Here is a 12,470-nt window from a genome sequence, read left to right on the forward strand (position 1 = left end):
AAATCTCAATGTTTAAATAGAGCTCCGGTGGATTTATATTTGTAAGGCTTTTTCACATGAAAATTGCTTCACACGTTTATTTACTGGTAATAGCTGCACTTGATTTAGTAAACAACATATCAAGTGTAGCCATTGTCTCTAAAAGATCTTTTTGAAGTTGAATTTCTTGCTTGACTTTAACAGTCAAACGTGATAGTAAGTCATCAATAAGTGGTGATTGACCAAAGACGCGTGTATAACAGTCTAATTGATTAGCTTCAAATAAATGCTAAAATAAAACTTACCAATCACAGTTTCTGAGACATCCACCAACAGGTTTGTAAATCTAGGATGATGGATATTTCTAATCAAAAAGCGCATAAGAGGCTCTAGTGATACATCATCACGACCTGTAATGGCTTGTTTAAGGCCGTCACGGTGAATGAGTTCTTGAAGAACAGCAGCAACCACAACAGGTGTTTGACTGCTTGTCTTCAACACTTCATCCAAAGCATGAGCATATTGAAAGACCTTCATGAATTGATCGTATTTCTTCAATTTTTGTCGCTTTGTGTATTCTACCACAAAATCATCTTTGGCAACTGTGTTGGCTTGACCACGCATAAAGTATTTATAAGTACCACCCTTGATATAGTCTTGTTTTTGTTTCTTGAGTGCTTTTTCTGATGCTTTGATTTGGCGTTGACGGATAGACAAAAGACCATTGGCCATACCGGCTGCAAGATGGGTATCGTCAGGTGAAAGACCAACACTCAAGATAGGAGCTGGGTACTTTACGCTATGGACTACCTTGTAGTCTTGTACATCATATATCTTGACATGTTGATCTAATGAACCAGTCACTAGACGAGATGCTGATCCATCAAAGCACATACTGGTCACTGTCTTTTGGTGATTATTTAAAGTATGCATACAACGTCCACCACTTAATAAATCCCATACTTTGATGGTGGGACCACCTGAAGAAATAATGGCACCACCGTTAGGATACATCAAGATAGATTCAACAGGTGCTCCATGATGCATTGTCATGACACTCTCACTTTGTCGCATATCCCATACTTTGACTGTTTGATCATATGAACCACTGACAAACAAATTTGGATTCTCCAAGCTGACGAGACCTGATCTAACATAATCTTCATGTTCTTCAAACACATTGACACTTTCGCCTGTTGGAATATCCCAAATACGTACAGTTTTGTCGTCTGATGCAGATAAAATATTAGCTTTGTTGGTAGAGAACTGTGTTACTTGAACAGGCCTGATGCATGGTGAGTTAAATTAAGTTTTAGATGCTTGGACTTACATGGCATGCATTCGAAAGGATCTCAAGATAGCACGGGAGCCAACATCAAACATTTGAACAAGGCCTGTAGCATCACCAGCAACAAGAAGCTTACCGTCTTGACGAAAACTACCTGAATAAGCAGTGTCTTTAAACCGAGAAATAGTCTTTTTAGGCTGATGTGTTTTGGAAGAATAGATCTGCACACGAGTTGAAGAAGTGACAGCAAAGTCATAAGGTGCTACTGGAGAGAAGTTGATAGAAGTAACACTGGCATATTCTTTGATGACAATAGGTGACTATAACAAGTTAGAAATAAACAAGATCCTCAGCAAGGGACGCTTACTCTAAATCGTTTCCAGTATTTTGTTTCTGAAGTTTTCTTAGTGTTTTGTACTTTGGCGTACTTTTTTACTACAGTTTTTTGATAGTCCATGATATAAAAAGAAAAAGAGTTATCTTTAATTTTTTTTCTAGCTTTCTCGATTGTCAAGCGCGTATATAGTACCCGTGGAAGAAAAGCTGTCACAAATAAGAGCGCCACTCAATACGGAGTTGCCTATTTTTAGTTCTTGTAGGACAACAACTATGCAATGAATGTCTGCATATGAAGTGCTGTCAGTTAAAGTAGATGTCTCTTGAGCTGGATGAGACATCAAAAGCAAAATGCATCAAAGATTTGAAATAAGTCTGGAAATAGAAAGGACCAAGTCTATTTATTCTAAAACAAGACCCTATGTATCAAAGTGAACATTTTTTATCATTTTAGAATTTTATGTATCAAATGTATTTTATCAGTCAATTACATTTGCAAGTTACTATATAAAGAAAACAGCAATCATCTTGGCTTTTGTCTATTATGAGAGAATAAAACGTAGATCAAAATGCACAGAGTACCCGTCTATTTTTTTTCAAGGAGATTTATGTGATCTACAGTCTTTGTTGCACTGCATTCTCTCCTTCTTACAGAATTTTTGATTTACCCAACAATCGATGTTAAAGTTCTTTCAAGAGGATTAAAGGGAGGTATATGATGTTTACTATAAAAATACGGTGTTGTGTAACTACAACAGTTTACAAATCACAAGTTTTGTGGTGTAGAACGACGATAGAGTGCCTTTTTATCTTGTTGATGTATCATATAACTCAAATAATAAGTCTTTTCACTGTTTAATACAGCATTTAACTTGGCTTGAACTTCAGGATCCTCACTGTAGTTTTTACTTGTTCTTCGGGCGGGTATTTTATCTACTTGTTCCTGAGTTTGATGACTGGATGGCTGCCAAGTGGCTGATCGAGTTAAAGAAGAAGTCGACAGTGTGGCATTATCTGGAATAGTCGAGAGTTGTGTTGAATAAAATGATCTTCGTTTATTTACATAGGCTTCATCGCTGTCATGAAAAGGTGTATATAAATGACTTTGTCGACGATTAGGTATTTCTACTTGTATGGACGTAACAGAGGGTTCTGCGGTACATTGGATCTCTGTCTTGGTGCTTTCTTTTGATTCTTCTTTGCCTGAATGAAACAACCAAGACAAAAAAGTAGACTTAAGTTTGGTATTATCAGAAGGCATTTCTCTTTGTTACAATCAAGAAGAAAGAAAGAAAGAAATAAAAAGGGGTAATATTTTATTTTAATTGACAATCTATTCTTAACTCTGTTTGTACAACACTGATATTTATAATACCTTATTAAACAGAGAATGAATAACACATAGAATAGTCACGTGATAAATAGCGTCCTAATGAGTGAGAAGGGTGCTTGTACAGTTAACGCAACGCCCAAGGATGGGTCGAAAAAGAATGCGTACTCATTTAGACTTTCTTGAAAAAGAAACCCCGCCCATTAGGTTATAGATAATCGCCCTTTGAGATTGAGAAAACCGTCCATTGGAATTTCAAAAAACCGCCTTTTGTATTTTAAAAACCCGACCTTCGAAATATTTTTCGATCCCCCTTTGGCATTGCGTTAACTGTATTTGATAAAATGCTTGTTTTAGTTAAAAAGTCCATTTATGTATCATGATATCATTTCGAGTATGCACACACGTGAAGTCAGCGCCTATTTGAAATGAGCTTGATTTGACATCATGTTGCAAAGAGGGGATTGTCAAGATCTGATGACGCATGATTTCCTAATCGAGGTTTGCAGGAAGAATAAAAGAATTTTTTTGACAGCTCGATCAAAGCGAAATTTCTACCAGATCGCTCATAGGCTATATTTGACTTTTTGGTTTCTCGGAGACAGGGTAAATCCAGGATTGCCAAAGGAAAACGGAAAAATAGAAGCTATCAAATGATATCACTTTATAGTTTAGACTAAGCATTTTTTACATGTAGTACAAATCAAAGGCATATTTGGTAAACAGCAATCTTTTTCTTAGGGAAACAGGAGCAGAGAGTTGTAAAGTTTATTTTTTTGTTCAGAACGATACAAGAAAATCAAGCCTTGTTGTCTTGTATCGCTTAAATCGCTGATGCCAATATTTACAACATTAATTCTTTTTTATTTCTAGCGGAGCAATGGGTGCCGTAATCAAGAATGAATAAGAAAAATTTTTTTTCTATAAGCACGCAAGAATTGCATTATAAATCTTGCTTCTTGTCAAATAAACTTAGACTGATAAGCTCTTTTATATGCCAAAAGAAAAAGAAGAAAGCAAGTATGAAGAATTATTTCGTTCATTGACTTGAGCTTCTTTCAACAAACATTTGAGCCGAAATTCTCGGCGCTTCTTTTCAACCGATAGAATGAATAATCAAAAAGAAAAAAAGAAACATAGCCTGTCAAATGGAAAGAAACTTTTCCACATTTTTGGATTATTAATAATGATGAATGTAATGTTAATAATCACATATATTCGAAATCAGGTTGAATACCTGCTCATTGTGATGCTATTTGAAAAAAAAAAAAATTGGGGCAGTAAGAATAACAACAAAAGACGTGTCGAGTCATTAATATATATATATATATATTTATAATTTTATTGAACATTTACATATAGAAAGAAAGAAAGAAAGGTATACAACAATAAAAGTAGAATTGCGGTTTGGTATAGATGGAATAAATAGCATTATAACAATTAGAATAGTAGTAAAAGTAAGGAGATTTAAATCAAGTAACCTTCCATGATATCAGTACGAAGAATGTCTCGATTACCATCTCTGTATCTGACCATCCAGCGACCATCAGGCAACTTTACGTAAAAGTTGGAATAGGGGAATTCATTTTGCTTTAAATAGGTAGGACTGAAAGGAGGAATCATCAATGGTGGACTAGCGTTGTCCACAGTACTGACCAATTGCTTTCTGTGTCGTCTTTGTGAGGAATTAGAATCCATTTCGGCACTCTTTGTGGATAATGTAGAATTGCTATAGTTGTCATTTTTGCGAACAGATTCTGAAGAAGAAGAACGAGACTTATGGAACAGTTTACTGATCTTCGACCAGAAGGAACGATTGGACTTTGTTGAAGAGCAAGAAGAAGAAATAGAAGTGGATCGTGATTGTGGAAACATTTCGAAAAGAGAGAAAGTACAGAATAAAAAAAATAATTAAAAAGTGTATTTATATACTTTTTTTTTTTCTGTTTAGAAAAAAGGGGAGACGGATAAATTTAGCACAAAGGCAGCCAATCAAAGAAAATGCAGGCTGAGCACCTGAGACCATGCTACTTCCCCGGTATCTCAATCTGAGGCTTAAAAACAAGCATCTTTATTTGGCATACGCATTCATTTCCTTTTTCTAAATAAAGGCCAGATCTCTATAATTTTTGCTTGGTTTCAATCGTCTGTACACTTTGGATAACATCACCGGGCTGGAAATCTGTGAATCCTTCAAACGACATACCACACTCTAATCCTTTCTTGGCTTCTGTGATGTCTTTCTTGACTTGACGAAGTGCCTCTAATTCACCTACAAAAAGAGAAACCGATTAGAGTTACCGTGTCTTACGTCAACATTATCTCTTACCTTCCCAAACAATCTCTTTATTACGCACTACTCGCACACGGCCATTCTTATGAATTGAACCATTTGTGACTCTGCAGCCAGCCACTGGGCGTGTTTCTCTTCCTTTTGTATTGATATCGAATACTTGTAATAGAGCTGCTTCACCAACTACTTGAGTAGACACAATAGGTGGCAACATATCACTCAATTCATCCTTGACATCTTCTAGAAGCTTATAAATAATCGAGTACGACTTCACAGGGACTCCGATCTTGGCAGCCTCGGCTTGGATACGCTTATCAGCTCGTACATTAAATCCGATGACTTGGCCCTCACAAGCAGCAGCGAGTTGCACATCACCTTCAGTGATGTTGCCTACAGCACTATGTACTACTTTAACTCTAATTTGCTTATTTTGAAGACCTGATAGACAATCGACAACAGCTTCCACTGTACCACTTACATCACCTGTCAAATTGTAAATCCCCTTATACACGTGAGATCACTCTTCTTACCTTTGACTACAGCACGTAATTCAAGCATATTATCTTGTTGTAATTCTTGCTCTCCCTTTTCTTCTTGCAGACTACTCTGGATCGCATGCAACCTTTTGTTTAAGGAGTCGGGTAATGTGTCCACTAAACCACGTTGATACATGTACATTTCTTTCTTGTAAGCCTTTTCTGCCATACGTTCCTGCTCTAGTTGTTCTCTTTGTTGTCTACGCTTATCGTTAATCACTTCTAGATCACGCAGCTGTTGATCTCTTTGGTGTCGTGCAACGCGGTTCTCAACAACAGTTTTGGCCAAGTTCTATTTTTAATTAATGCATGTTATGAATTTATATTGTCATTACCTCGTCTTTAGCAGTCAGCATTTCGTCACCTGCACTAGGAACATCTTTCCATCCAATCACTTTTACTGGCATACCAGGTGTAGCCTCTTTGACCACTTTACCCTGATAATCAGTCATGGAACGGACTTTGCACCATGTTTGGCCAGCTACAACAACAGAACCAGGTTTCAATGTACCTCGTTGAACAAGCACGGTAGCCACATTGCCTCTTCCTTTTTCAATTTGAGATTCAATGACCACACCTTCTGCACCATGCGTTCTTTCAGCCTTTAATTCAAGAATTTCAGATAAAGTAATGATGGTTTCTTCTAATTGATCTAGATTTTTGCCTGTTAAGCCAGACACTTCAACACAAGGAACATCGCCACCGATTTCTTCTAAATGGACGTTATAACGAGCTAATTCTTGTTTGACTTTAGAGGTATCGACACCTGGTTTATCGCATTTGTTGATGGCCACGACAATAGGTACATTAGCAGCATGTGCGTGTTGAATGGCTTCTTGGGTTTGAGGCATCACACCATCATCCGCAGCAACAACCAAGACAACAATATCCGTGACCTGGGCCCCTCTTTGACGCATGGCAGAAAAGGCAGCATGGCCGGGTGTATCTAAAAAGGTAATTGTCTTGCGAGAAGGTAATTGTACTATTTTTTTTTTTTGTTGAGGTTGTTTGTATATATTCTTTACTTACCTGAAAATGCACCAATGTGTTGCGTAATACCGCCTGCTTCTCCTGCTGCTACTGATGTTTTACGAAGTGTGTCTAATAGAGTTGTCTTGCCATGATCGACGTGTCCCATAATAGTAACAATAGGAGGTCGGTCCATTAGTAAGCTGGGATCCACTAGCGCAGATCTTTTTTTTTTTTTTCATTAATTTTGTTTATCAATTTTTTTAAACTGCCTATTTACCTTGGATATAAGTCAAGAGATTGTCTGGAATCAACAATTGGATTCATATCCAGCTGCATAGCAATTAAGCTAGATTCATCAGCATTTAACACTATAGAAGAAATGAATACGTGTATGGCTTTTATGCTGATACATACTGCGATCATGAGAAGTACTACCCATTTCTAATTCTTCCATGGTTCTGATCAATTGCTCTATAGAAAACCATAAACAACAGTCACTTGTCAATCTTACTTACCCATTCGAATACCCAATACTCTTGACAGATTGGCAACATTGATGATTTCAGGAACATAGACATCTTTCATATGATGACTGGCTGCTTGTTCTTTTGCCTTTTGCTTTGCCTTTCTGGCTTCAATCTGATGGCGTTCTTTTTCTTCCTCTCGAGCCAAAGCAGCCAATTCTTCCTCTCGTTTCTTTCGTTCTCTCTTTTGTGCTTGAGTCTCTGATTTCCTGGGTGGCTGTTTAGCAAACTTATTGACGTGACGCTCGTGCTGTTTAGGTGTCTCGCCAGCATGCTTTTCTAGGTGTTGGTCCACAGGTCGAGTCCAGTCTCTTTTGGGTGCGACGGGTTTCTTGGGTCTGCCTTGTTCGGGTCGTTTTGCTGACTCTGGTCGTTTTGCTGACTCTGGTCGTTTTGCTGACTCTGGTCGTTTTTGCCAGTCGGTCTTTTTGAGCTTTCCTCCTAGTGTGCCTTCAGTAGGCATACCTAACTTGTTCTGTCTTTCTTTAGGTACACGACTTGTTGTCTGGAAAAACATGGGTCTTCCCATCCAACTACGCTGAGTTTGATAGAAGCTTATAAGCCTAGGCTGATTCGATAACACTAGTAAATTTCTTGCTGTACTCATCCTTGAAATAAAGATAGAAAAAAAATATATAGAGATGGGTTCATTTCTGTTGCATGGGCAAGCATTGGCTGTCTTAAGCAGGAAATAAGTCACAAGCGTGACAGTCTATATGTGGCAAGTGCATAAAAATGGATTTGATGCAAAAAAATAAGTTTTTTTTTTATACTTGCTAAGCGAAAAGACTAAGTGAAGCATACTGTTTCCTCCTCTTTCCATTCAGGTGATTTGCATAAAGAATTTCTCTCTCTCTTTTTCTTTGATAAGTTTTGATATCATCATCCTTTTAGTTAGTGAAAGTAATATGATAGATTGTTGTTTATCTATTACTTGTAAATGCTTGACAATTTTATGCTCAGAATGTTATTCCTTCGATGTTGTTGCTGCAGGACCCTTTTAAAAGAAAAAAAGTCTTCTGTTTCATCACTCGAAACATAAACATGATTGACTCATAATTCATTTTATTTTCTGAAATACGCCTGTTTAATATTGTATTACACTCAGCATAAAGATGCGTGACTTTGAAAGCATAAGTTGAGAAAAAAAAATATTAGACCACTCCTTCTCTTTATGTTTTACGACTGTAACATACCTTATCCAAATACAATTGATGCAACAGAGTTGCAACGTATCGAGAAAATCCTGGACAGGATTCACTCTTGTAAGAAACAAATATGCATTTATCTATTGTTCTAAATAGCCACAGTTGACAAGAACAGTACGATTGCTTTTAACCTCTCTCTTGAAGGGAACCTCCTAGACGTCAAGGTAAAAATAGGAATAGACACTATGGTATTGACTTACTTTTGTAGAAAATTAACCCTATATCACCCAAAAAATTTCCTTATATGAATCAACTGACAAGAGCTACATTACTCGTAGAAGATCCAAAAAAGAATTATCAACTTGTAATAACAAGCTTCTTAATAGCTTTTTTTTTTTTTTTTTTTTTTTTTTTTTTTTTTTTTTTTTTTTTTTTTTTTTTTTTTGCTTATATTGTATTGCATAGGCAACTAGTTCAGCTTATCCCAAGATTGATATTTTGGCAGTTCGCCCAACCAATGCCGATATGTGTAAACATGCCTGTCAAACTCTTGAAGTAGATTTGATTTCATTGGATTTATCAAAACCTCGAGTGGTACCTGGCTATACACCTGCACAAGTAGCTGTGAATCGAGGCATCTTTTTTGAAATATGCTATTCTCAATCATTTAGAGGTAAATTTATATTATCAAGATGGGATTGTTACAACATCTACATTGATAGATCCCAACAAGAAATTTCAATTCTACAATAATGTCAAGAGATTAGTTGAGGTCACACGGGGACACCATTTGATCTTTTCAAGTGAAGCCATGCGAGCCTTAGAAGTCAAAAGACCAGCCGATCTAAGAATACTGTAAGTGATATTCTTTGGCTGTTCATCTAACCATGATTTTAGTGGGAGTATGTTTGGTATGACACACGATCAAATCGAGGCTACTGTGACAGTGAACTATCCCAGACTATTAAAGAAGGCTGGTAATAGGCTCAATAACATAATGATAAAGACTAATATGCCTTATAGAAACAAGAAAATTGACCTACAATGCAGTCATTAGTCTTGACAAGACACAGTTATTCCAACAAGACAATAAACGCAAAGACAATAATCAACAGCAAACATCAAATAAACGAGCGAAACAAAAAAAATAAAATCTATTTTAACCATTGTTCATAAATAGACTTGGCATAAGCAACCAAATTATCGTGCTTACGAACCAATTTAGCCAAAGTACCAGCTTGTTTTCTTTCCTCTTCAGAGTATTCACCATCAAGAATATGAGGCATACTCAAGATAGAATGAAGATAGGAAAAGACAACAGCATCCACAAAAGTAGGTTCACTAAATGTATCTATTTAGTTAAATGTATAAATACATATGTATATTTACCTTGAGCCAAAGAAATAAGTATCTTGTCCTAATTTAACAGAAAGTGCTTCTAATGCTTGAGAAGCATCTTGGTAGATCTGAATGGCATGTCAATCATTGATTTTACATCTAACTGTGTTACCTCTTCTCTCACAAGAATATCATGATCAGCAAGTAATGATTGAACAACTTGGTTTTGCTTATTATATGCCACCACCATATCAACAGGCTTAGGTATGTTTCCAAAATATGCTTTATGAATTGTCTGATTGGCATTTAAGGGTTCTAACCACATTGAAAACAACTAGAGAATTCATGAGCATAGGTTGTCTTTATCAATTCAATTACCAATGCAGCTCTTAGTTTGTTTTGTACAAGTGTAAGGAATGCTTTTGATTGTTCTCTATCTCTTTCTGAAGCTAATTCCTTTTCTTTATGCTACAAGAAGTTAGATGAATAAGTATATTTAGTCCTTACTCTTGTGTTCTTGATCCAATCAAGGATGTGTGGGCTGTCATAAATGGCACCTGTCACAGTAGCCAAGAATGGAAGTTGGCCTAGATCAATGTTAATGATAAAATATCACTCTTTCGTTTTTTATTTTTACCAGAAGGAGAAGCAGCAGGTTCATTTAAACAATCAATGTCAAATTCAATGCCACAGAACAAAAGATACATCTACACTATGTTAATTCCATCTTGTTTTTTAGATCAACATGCCTGAATAATCAAACAATCGACATCAAAACTAGCTTGGTTGTTTCTGTAACCAGGGCCATAGATATACAAGGTGTCTTTGGTAGGTCTATCAGGCTCGTTGACAGTAGGAAACGTTTTGAGTGGAAAATTCTTAAGCTTCAAAAACTCTAAAAAGGAAGGTAATTCAAGTGTTGGTAACTGGCCATATCTTGAGCTAGGCGTTTGTTCAGTCATGATATCCGTGAAAAAAATAAAAAATAAAATAAAAAAAGAACTGAGTTAATGCATGTCGTAAAACAAGAAAAACACGCGTCACGGTTTTCTTGTCTTTTTCTTTTTTTGGAAGGAAATGAATTGGGCGTATTTTTTTTTTTTTTGTAATGTTTATGTCTTGCATTAAAACAAACAATATATAATTTATTAATGATTGATGGGGAGGATGATTGGCGCACGCGTCATGCTTAAACCTTTTTTTTTTCGCCAGGAAAAAAAAAGATGTTTATTTATAGTCTCTTTCTTTTTTCTGCTGTCGAAGCGAGAGAATACGCAATGATTGGTTTGAGTTTTCAGGCACTCGTATACAGCATTTTGTCTTTGTTTGAGAAGACTATAGAGAAAGTTAATAATAGAACAAGAGTCATTTGTTATGATGGTACCTTTTTTATAGAAGGATAAGGGGAATAATGATCATCTTGTGGTTGATGATGATGATGTACCTCAATATCTGTATCATAAGGTGCATTCACAACCACAAGGGCTTCTTGTTGAGCTGCCATAATGACTTCAAATCTTGCAATATCGTCTAGTGTTAGGTAACAATACGATGCATTGTTCTTGATGACATTTTCTATTTCTTGATCAATTTGCTGCTTAAAACTGTCCAATTGCTTTTGTTCGTTCTCTAATGTTTGGTTGTAATTTCTTAAAAATTCTAATCTTTGTTCAAGATCGCTTGTTTCTTTTTTTGTTGTTGAAGAATCAAAGACATGACTACCACTAACATAGGCTGAGTTAAATGTGCATGATATATGATTTTTTTACTTACATCCAGCGTACATGATTTTTTGAGTTCTTTTCAATCAAGTGGATTCCTTCCAATACATTTGTAATATCATAAATACGTCTTTTTTGTACTTTGAGTTTGGCTGCAGCATGATTCAGATCCAAATCGCCATGTGCACTTGAGCGCAGCAATGCAATAAATTTCTTAGTCAATAGACCAAGTGAAGAATCATATCGACATGACTGAGGATTGGGTGCTTTAGGTTGTTTGGGTTCTATCAGGATGTTTTAATACATTTTTAAACAGGGGTTTTTTTTGTTTATCTATTTTACCCATATCATGTCTGTTTCTTTTGTTAGCGTCAAGTTGATACATGAAATTTAAGAAAAAGAAAGAGAAGAAGAAAAAGGACAAATTAAATATGAATCGTATTTATATAGAAACTAAATAAACAACAAAATAAATAATAATGATAACAACAACAACAAAAAATAATAATAATAATAATAAAGGAGAGAAGGGAAAGAAAGAAAATGAGGGGGAAGGAGGGAAAAGAAAAAAAAATTATGTATAAATATATATATATATAAAAATCAACAAGCAAACTAGTTATTCTGTGTTTCCTGCACAGACCAAACATACATGAGAAGATGACGATTGTTTAAAGTTAAGCATAAGTACAGAAAAGGTGATTTTTTTCCCTCTCTTTTTATTTATTGGTGTAGACTTGTTCTCCTTTTTTTTTTTTTTTTTTTTTTTTTTTTTTTTTTCGTTTCTCCTTTTTGTTTTTTTGACATTTTAAATCGATAAAGTAAAAAGCGGGTGGCTCAACGGTTTAAAAATGTCATGTGGATGTATTTATTGGTCTGATGATAAATATTATGCTGATCAAATCATTGTTCTCATATGACTATTGACGTTTTCATTAAATTCAGTTTTATATAGCCAGACAACAAACTGACTTATTTCTCGGTACATTTCATAAAGTGTCCCTC

General features: G+C 35.7%; 8 protein-coding genes across 8 annotated transcripts; 1 reads left to right on the forward strand and 7 right to left on the reverse strand.

Moving 5' to 3' along the window:
• Nucleotides 1-27: 27 nt before the first annotated feature.
• B0P05DRAFT_519018 (WD40-repeat-containing domain protein) lies at nt 28-1,735 on the reverse strand. Its single transcript, XM_051575731.1, has 4 exons — nt 1,635-1,735; nt 1,310-1,587; nt 285-1,264; nt 28-243 (listed from the first exon to the last, which is right to left on the reverse strand). Exons 1-4 carry the CDS (start codon nt 1,722-1,724, stop codon nt 77-79), a joined length of 1,515 nt encoding a protein of 504 aa, XP_051429731.1. The 5' UTR covers nt 1,725-1,735; the 3' UTR covers nt 28-76.
• A 422-nt stretch (nt 1,736-2,157) lies between these two features.
• Nucleotides 2,158-2,898, reverse strand: B0P05DRAFT_332732 (uncharacterized protein). The gene has a single exon (XM_051573557.1). It carries the CDS (start codon nt 2,862-2,864, stop codon nt 2,370-2,372), a length of 495 nt encoding a protein of 164 aa, XP_051429732.1. The 5' UTR covers nt 2,865-2,898; the 3' UTR covers nt 2,158-2,369.
• A 1,338-nt stretch (nt 2,899-4,236) lies between these two features.
• B0P05DRAFT_563650 (uncharacterized protein) lies at nt 4,237-4,817 on the reverse strand (the record flags this gene model as incomplete). Its single annotated transcript, XM_051580739.1, has 1 exon — nt 4,237-4,817. A coding segment is annotated over exon 1 (403 nt), but the record flags the coding sequence as incomplete, so codon positions are not given.
• On the reverse strand, nt 4,813-7,632 carry B0P05DRAFT_563658 (translation initiation factor IF-2). The gene is made up of 8 exons (XM_051580740.1): nt 7,250-7,632; nt 7,149-7,205; nt 7,012-7,102; nt 6,792-6,955; nt 6,098-6,744; nt 5,757-6,054; nt 5,263-5,709; nt 4,813-5,205 (listed from the first exon to the last, which is right to left on the reverse strand). Exons 1-8 carry the CDS (start codon nt 7,317-7,319, stop codon nt 5,054-5,056), a joined length of 1,926 nt encoding a protein of 641 aa, XP_051429734.1. The 5' UTR covers nt 7,320-7,632; the 3' UTR covers nt 4,813-5,053.
• Nucleotides 7,633-8,432: 800 nt separating this feature from the next.
• On the forward strand, nt 8,433-9,463 carry B0P05DRAFT_592120 (RNase P subunit p30-domain-containing protein; the record flags this gene model as incomplete). Its single annotated transcript, XM_051582963.1, has 6 exons — nt 8,433-8,523; nt 8,563-8,630; nt 8,675-8,770; nt 8,872-9,079; nt 9,129-9,261; nt 9,304-9,463. 6 exons carry the CDS (start codon nt 8,433-8,435, stop codon nt 9,461-9,463), a joined length of 756 nt encoding a protein of 251 aa, XP_051429735.1.
• A 97-nt stretch (nt 9,464-9,560) lies between these two features.
• Nucleotides 9,561-10,839, reverse strand: B0P05DRAFT_600683 (uncharacterized protein; the record flags this gene model as incomplete). Its single annotated transcript, XM_051583240.1, has 7 exons — nt 10,494-10,839; nt 10,382-10,451; nt 10,252-10,331; nt 10,123-10,212; nt 9,917-10,078; nt 9,796-9,872; nt 9,561-9,747 (listed from the first exon to the last, which is right to left on the reverse strand). The coding sequence occupies exons 1-7, from the start codon at nt 10,704-10,706 to the stop codon at nt 9,561-9,563; spliced, it is 879 nt and encodes a 292-aa protein (XP_051429736.1). The 5' UTR covers nt 10,707-10,839.
• Nucleotides 10,840-10,841: 2 nt separating this feature from the next.
• Nucleotides 10,842-12,211, reverse strand: B0P05DRAFT_332934 (E2F/DP family winged-helix DNA-binding domain-containing protein). Its single transcript, XM_051573558.1, has 4 exons — nt 11,808-12,211; nt 11,518-11,749; nt 11,129-11,462; nt 10,842-11,079 (listed from the first exon to the last, which is right to left on the reverse strand). The coding sequence occupies exons 1-4, from the start codon at nt 11,848-11,850 to the stop codon at nt 10,972-10,974; spliced, it is 717 nt and encodes a 238-aa protein (XP_051429737.1). The 5' UTR covers nt 11,851-12,211; the 3' UTR covers nt 10,842-10,971.
• B0P05DRAFT_332941 (uncharacterized protein) lies at nt 11,803-12,211 on the reverse strand. The gene has a single exon (XM_051573559.1). The coding sequence runs from the start codon at nt 12,113-12,115 to the stop codon at nt 11,891-11,893; it is 225 nt and encodes a 74-aa protein (XP_051429738.1). The 5' UTR covers nt 12,116-12,211; the 3' UTR covers nt 11,803-11,890.
• Nucleotides 12,212-12,470: the final 259 nt, after the last annotated feature.

Source organism: Gilbertella persicaria (assembly GCF_025201335.1).
Source record: "Gilbertella persicaria strain CBS 190.32 chromosome Unknown B0P05scaffold_70, whole genome shotgun sequence".
Lineage (NCBI taxonomy): Eukaryota > Fungi > Mucoromycota > Mucoromycetes > Mucorales > Choanephoraceae > Gilbertella > Gilbertella persicaria.